This window comes from Buceros rhinoceros, unplaced genomic scaffold, assembly GCF_000710305.1.
Source record: "Buceros rhinoceros silvestris isolate BGI_N320 unplaced genomic scaffold, ASM71030v1 scaffold17514, whole genome shotgun sequence".
Lineage (NCBI taxonomy): Eukaryota > Metazoa > Chordata > Aves > Bucerotiformes > Bucerotidae > Buceros > Buceros rhinoceros.
In genome coordinates this window covers 71665-78674 of record NW_010409012.1, presented here as the reverse complement: position 1 = coordinate 78674, position 7010 = coordinate 71665, and the positions used below count along the sequence as shown (strand labels likewise).

The following is a 7010-nucleotide window of genomic DNA, read 5'->3' as shown; positions in this document are numbered from 1 at the left end:
AAGAGTGAGTACAATGCAGGAGATGGATAGTTTTAACTCAGCACTGATAAAGCGGGAGGTGTTACAAACAAGCAAAACTGACTGTTAATAACCCAAAACACGGTCATGGTCATTGTATATGTAATTATGGGATCAGAAATTCACAAATATATCTTTTGGCAGTACGGCAGACTTCATCCACCCACTTGCCTTGGGATGACTGAGAAAAAAAGACACAGTTTTCACTCTTCCCCCCATTTGGTTGGGCACGATCCCAATTGAAGTACTGTAGGGCCATCCCATTGACATCAACAAATTTCCCTTCATTTACCATGTCAGTGATACCCAACCAAAACTCAGATGCTGCAGGCATACTTTTCTTGCCATAATCTCGAAGAGTATTTGTTTCGTCGTTATTCCTTGGGATAGCCAGTGTCCCTCCCTTGGCTATGCAGTCTTCGTGGGCTTCATGAAAGTATTTGGTGCCTTCTGATATGAGGTAGCACTTCTTATGGGCTTTTGTCCCACGAAGACAGACTGTGAATAGATATTGGTTTGCATGTTCTGTAAAAGCTTGGTCTATAGCTTTGAATAATGCTTCCTAAAATTAAAATTTTCTAAAGGTATGTTGAGAATTAAGCAGACAAGTTTTTCAGCAAGTGAAAGGCTCTTACCTCCACAGAGCGAGCCTGAAAGTAACAGCACGATCAGGCTTTCCAAGTATTGCTCCTGTTCCTTTAGGACCTTGTGTGCAGCCAGCCTATGAGCATACCCTTGGGAAGTCTGAACAGACTGCTCACAGGCACTCTGCAAACCCCCTTGGACTACAAGGCATGGCCAAAAGCAGATCACGCTCTTACAGCTGCTCCAGAAAAGAGGCACTTAAGAGGAAGGACAGACTTTACTGTAACCTTAACACCATGAAGTGTTCTGGGGAATCTTTCCTGTGTTTGTGCTGATAAACTTTAGGCATGATCTTGAGCCCCAAATTCTCTCCAGGATTCATTTATTTATTTTGCTGTTTCAGAAATATAACCCAGGCCTCTTGTCAGCGTATCTTAAGTCTTCTTTTAATGAATAGTCCTGCATTGCACATTTTTACCTTGTTTGATCAGTCTTAAAAGTGATGGAAGGGATGAGATATGGGTGTTAATATTGTTGGCAGATGTGAGGTGCTCATCAGGAAATCTTTTCTTGGCTTTGTAATAAAGAGACAGATCTAAAAGTCTTTCCTTATTTACGATATTTAAGTGCCAAGGCAAAGTAATATTTTATGCATTAACTAAGCTAGTTCCTAGCAAAAAAAAAAGTCAGGACAGAAACATGCTATTTTAAATGTGTTCTGCTCACCAGAAAAATATTGATTTGAAATTCATAAAGCAAATCTCCGTCTTCCACCAGCAGAAGTGTACACATTTGCCTCTTTAGTTTTCTAATTTCTGGCCTTTCCAGTAAAGTCCATCCGTTCAACCTCTAAATTCAAATGAGGTGAAGTGATTCTATAAAATCTATAAACACTTCTTAAAAGTGTACACTTATTACTGAGCTTGCGTGACAGTCTGAACCAAATAATCTAAACACTTGCATTTGTAAATCTGTTTTAGTTCTACTGGCACATATCATAGAAGTCTTGATGTAAAGTCCAAATGTACTAGAACATTACTTTGGCAAATGCTCTGTAACTGGAATTGCCTTGCAGAACTGCTGTCAGAGTTCTCTAGCCCAAGGTCTGTGTGGGCAGGCTTGCAGAGGTGAATCCTTAAACTTTGTGGTCCAGCTTTTTTTAATGCAAATACACGAAAAACTGATTCTCCCAAGGAAAATGCTTACAAGAAGAGAACCCCCCCTCTGAGCTGAGGAAGGTAGCAAAGGCCTGTAACAATTATTTTTAGAATCCTGCTTGTGAATACTTCCAGATTATATCATTTATTGCTCAAACTCATCTTGTCCTTATGTTAGAAAAATGTTGTGAAACAATATGAACATCTTCTTTCCTGATGTTTTCTATAATCTGTTTCTAATTCCTGTCATTTGTTCTTGTAAAAAGTAATTATGTATCTGATCAACAAGATATGGAAATCCACTTTGGACCATATCCTATATGTCTCAGGGCTTATCCTTCAAACTTTATCCTTTCCAACTGCTAATAGCCAAAGAAAAGTAATGAACATATTTGCTAAATGTTGAATTCTTTAACAAATGTATATTCATGGGAAAGATCAGGGAGACTTTATCTACTTCAACAATACTGCAGTAATTATGGAGACTGGCCCTCTTTCTGGAGAAAGTGTAGCTAAATGGTGTGTGTGCCAATGTTCCACTGTACGTGGAAAGCAGACCTAGGATAGGAAATTCAAGCAAAAGAGGAGATCAGATTGTAAAGTGTGTCTTGGAAGTGTTCATAAGCTAGTAAAGCAGCAGCTTTTTCAAGTAGTGTAAGGCCATTAATAAATGCATTCAGACCTAGAGGGATGATAGATCTCTTTTTGCCAGCTTCAGAATCCAGCTGAACTGTGTGGGTTCTGAATTTAGAATATAGCTCAAAATAAGTTTTGAGGATAGAAAATATCCTGGCTCTGTTTTCATTTCTAAGCCACTGCATGCTTACTCTCAAGCTCCTTCTGGAAGCAATACAAGAATTACTTTAAAACAAGAGTTACTTGTCTAGAACAGACTCTCTCTTTAAGAAACTTCTGAAGACTTCTTATAAGAAATAAGTATTTTGTAATGCTCAAAAAGCTCCATGTAACCCAAGATGTAAAACAGGACAACCCAGATATTACCATCCCTAAGGAAAATATGTTCTGTTTCATGTGAATGATGTCATCTCCTCTGTAGTGTCCTCTTGTACATGTCTAAATGCTGAGTTTTGTGTCAACAGCTGTGAAAAAGCACAACTGTCTGGTAGGTGCATGTGTACTTACCCTTCTTATTTTGTTTGGAAATTTCCATCTGACTATTTAAACACTTAAAGGACTCCGCACATTCATACGGGATATTTATGATCTCACACTGGGTATTACTTTGAAGTTTTATGGCCACATGCACATTTGAATGTTGCAAACCGCACACTTTAAAAAGGCTGTCCTTTTAGCTTCCTTTTGGGGCTATTCTTGGCCTTTTATGTGAATATCTTTGCCCTGATAATTAGCCCACGTTCATGTCAGATCTTGGGACCTCACTCATTGACCACCTAAACTCTCAAAAACAGCAGCCCTCGTTGTGTTGCCCGATTATACCTGAAATCACAACTTAGGATCGTGCATAGCAAAGACAAACCTAGTTCTTCCTCTCAGTGAAGAATCGTCACTTGTATGCAATTGGTTCAGACTCGATTTTAACTTGAGTGCTTCTTTCAGCATTCGTTTCGCCATTACAGCCATGGAGTGCCATGCTCTAAAGGAGCTGTGTTTCTTGGTTGCAAATCCTCATTAAAGAGCAGGATGGGAGTGAAGGAGAGGGAAGGCAGTGATAACTTTTGGAAGCCATTGAATGGTATAAAGTGCTTTACCTGTCTGAAGTGCTTGCATTTCTTTCAGAGCATTTACTTCTCTCCACAATTTGTCAATCTGAGTCTTTAGGTCATCTTTTTCTTAAATAAAAGAAATACAGAGAAATGAACATATAATCATGCAAAAAAAAAAAAGAAACTAAAGAATTATATGTTAAAAGCTGTTTCAGAACACCATGGGTTTCTGTATTGCTGAGATATGTTTGATTCCTTTTAAAGATTTTTTTCTTAATGAAAGATTTCTTGTAGGCTATAAAAACAGGAGGAACCCACCTTTACCTTTGACCCTTACAGTTTAAATCTGGGTTTCAGTTGGACTGTATCCTAGCAACTGTTTGAAAACCATGGATGGTTGCAGTTAATCGTTATTAAGCGTGCCTAATTTACAGCAAAATGTGCCTATTTACTTTTGACCCTGTACACAAGGGGTATGTGTTTTTACATATGTATCTATGATGTATGAATAACAGCAGGTCATAAGCAGCATTTATTCAGAGAAATGTTATTTCCATGAGCATGAAAGTGTCACATAAGTCTTGTTTGTTTGTTTTTTTTTAATGCAGTGAGGAACAACTAATATAATCCAACCTCACAGTGTGAATGTATGCAGACAAGCTTGCTGAGCTGCAATTTCCCATCCTGAGGAGGAGCCTTCCTCTCTCCATCAGTACAGAGAGGGTCTGGTGACTTGAGTCACACGTTCAGCCTAAATCACCATTCTGTAGCACTTAGGAAAGCACCAAAAGATGGGGGACAAGAAAAGAAACGAGTTTGCATGTAACTCCATATTCATGTCCTCTTTTTCATTCTTGTTTCTTAATTATTACAATATTTCACCACCATCAAACAACAAGCAGGCATGTTTCCATTGCACAAGATGCCAATTTGATTGCAGCAGTAACCAGCCACAGTGATGAACATGAGGAATAAATAAGCTCTTTCACACGTAACAGAACTCACAAAACCACAGTTCTTCAGATCTGTGTTACATCACCTAATCCTCCAGCTGCACACCAGAAAGCTCATCTCATCTCAGTATTGCCTACTGCCTGGGGGGATAACCCCAGCTGTCCTTTGTGACTCACTGGGTCCCCAAGGCAGGACTCCCATTTCTTCAATCCACGCTCCTCCTTGCGATTCCAGTTCGCAGTAGCCTGTCCATGTCCCCTGGCTGCTTCAACAGAGGCACCCTCATTTTGAGTTTCATAAAATATGGGGAAGCATCCTCAGGAGCTTCATTATTCTGCCAGATTGCTTTGGCTTCAAAAGTAGCATAAGGCTGACAGACAAGTGCATGAGCAGCCTGTTCTTAGGACACCAAGCTAAAAACTCTAGAGATTCAAGTGGAGAAGGTAGAGTATATATAACTGTACAGCTCCAGAGCAGTGTAATCATGTTGTACAATGGCTTTATCAAAGCTGCAGTTTTTTCATTGACTAGGAGTTTAAATATTTGCCATCAGTGTAACCTCCATCATACCCTCTTTTATTAGACATAAGTCTTTAAATTAAATACACAGACATTTCCAAACAACAGTCGGCAGGTTTCTTATTTGTTCTGTAAGCTTTGCTCTGGGAGTTTACACTTTATCTTCTACTCCTAATTCTTTTTCATTAGCTTGACTTGCCATTTCACAGTACTTGTCACACAGGTGAAGTAATATTACACAAATATTGCACAGATGTTCTGTTAAAAATAGGAAAGAGTATGTATAAAAATCTGAACCATAACCCTTGGAGACTGAACATTTTATTCTGCTCTTTTCTGCCATATGTACATGAATTTCATTTCTTCTGATCTTAGTCAATATAACTAGGTAACTGAGACTGACTGGCCAGAGCCCTCTCTCAGCTGCAGCTCTGAGTCCTAACTGATGCTGACAGAGATGCATGGGCATAACAGAGCAATATATTTACAACTGATACACAGCTCGATTTCCATAATACATTCTGCCACCTTATTTTTAGCTTTACTAACTCACATAAAAATGTTTTAAAGACAGATATAATGTAGACTCAACTGTCCTCTGTTAATAAGCCTTTGTATAATGTTTGTTTCTGGTTCGTGCAGTGTTATTTAAGGACATAGTAAACTTACATATCCTACAAGCTTCTATCCCTCCTCCCAGTTAAAACACAGTACCTTTCACTCGACGTTTGCTGTGCTTCCTGGCTTTGATTTTGGAAGCCTGGCTGATGGTCTGATCCAGCAGTAGTATGCTTATGAGTAGAAAAATCATCAGTCCGGTTTGTGCCATGTCTCTTCCAAAGAACTTAAGAAATTTCAAGAGATTCTCTTTAGCAGCTCGGAGAGCAAGTCACACCGGCACATCTCAGCAGGGACTGACTGAGGTCAGTTTTATAAAAGTGTAGTGGTAGGGTTGGCTGCACTCCTTGCTTACGAAATGTGTTTAATACTTAAGCTGGCTGTAGCATAAGGCACCCCCTTGTTCTTGCATCTCATCTGAAATTCCTATTTCTGTTTTGAGTTCAGCTGGCACAGGTTGCTTTTACAGAGACCACACCAGCACTGAACAGTGCACTGATTGCCACTAATGAGCACCATAACTTTTGTTTTAACTTTGAAGTCAAAATGTGTGGGAAAGCAGATTGATGCTCAAAACCACCTTGTGCAATGCCAGCGTCAAGGAGGGGTAGCCAAAAGATTTCTGCAGATGCCACATGTTCATTCAGCACGGCTCTGACCCAAGCTGGCTAAGTCTTGACAATGGTCATGATCTTATTTACACTGAAACAAAAAAGAGTTTGCTCACTTCTGAGTAAATGCAAACATTGCAGCTACACACACATGCTTATGGGTATATATACATTAATTTATGAGGAGTTAATACCTAATAGACAGGACTGCATTTCTGATGTAGAACAGTACGTGCTGTCAGCATGGTCTAGTCGGGGGATAGATGGTGATAGTGATAGATAGTGATATTCTTCCAAAGGTTCCCAAGTCCTAACTACATAGTCAGAGGAAGAGTTGCTGCTCTCACTAAAGCACAAGGTGCTCGAAGCAGAGCTGTGTCTCTCTGGACTCTGGAGAACTCTCTGCCACTGGATCTCCTCCATTTGCCCTTGAGCTCTGTGGAGTATTGTGGGGCTGCCTTTATTTGGTATTGCTATAAGGAGTGGAAACTTGCACTGATTTTGGTGAACAAATGAAATTGTCACAATAATGTACCCATCCATCACACTCTTCCCACCCACCTCCAGTAAGAGAGGGTTTGTTTGAAATGTTGGTACTGAGGCCATCAGTGGGTGATGGGATGCTGGCACGTGCAGTTCATGCCCCCCAGAGCTGTTGTTCCAGACATCTCTCTGCCATCTCTGCTTTGGTTACATTCTGCTCACATTGCCAGATTTTTTCAAAAGTGTGACAACAAAAGACTTATTACTTTATTAAACGAAAGCTGAGATTTTGGGATGTGCTGTTATACTGTATGAATGCATGCAGGCTTTTTCCAACGCCTACATACAGTCTAAAAGTGCTTCAATACTTAGAATGTAAA

The 7010-nt window shown here is 39.7% G+C and overlaps 1 protein-coding gene across 1 annotated transcript; it reads right to left on the bottom strand.

Annotated features, from left to right (window-relative positions):
- Positions 1-5805, bottom strand: CLEC3A (C-type lectin domain family 3, member A). The gene is made up of 3 exons (XM_010135091.1): positions 5633-5805; positions 3491-3571; positions 1-516 (listed from the first exon to the last, which is right to left on the bottom strand). The coding sequence occupies exons 1-3, from the start codon at positions 5745-5747 to the stop codon at positions 125-127; spliced, it is 588 nt and encodes a 195-aa protein (XP_010133393.1). The 5' UTR covers positions 5748-5805; the 3' UTR covers positions 1-124.
- Between the last annotated feature and the right edge of the window lie 1205 nt (positions 5806-7010).

Bases quoted from the DNA above. Each gene is read 5' to 3' on its own strand.
- CLEC3A (XM_010135091.1), bottom strand. From the start codon at position 5,747: ATGGCACAAACCGGACTGATGATTTTTCTACTCATAAGCATACTACTG. The intron at 3,572-5,632 runs GTACTGTGTTTT...CTTTTATTTAAG, and splicing joins CAGCAAACGTCGAGTGAAAG to AAAAAGATGACCTAAAGACT. The intron at 517-3,490 runs GTAAAGCACTTT...ATCTATTCACAG, and splicing joins AATGCAAGCACTTCAGACAG to TCTGTCTTCGTGGGACAAAA.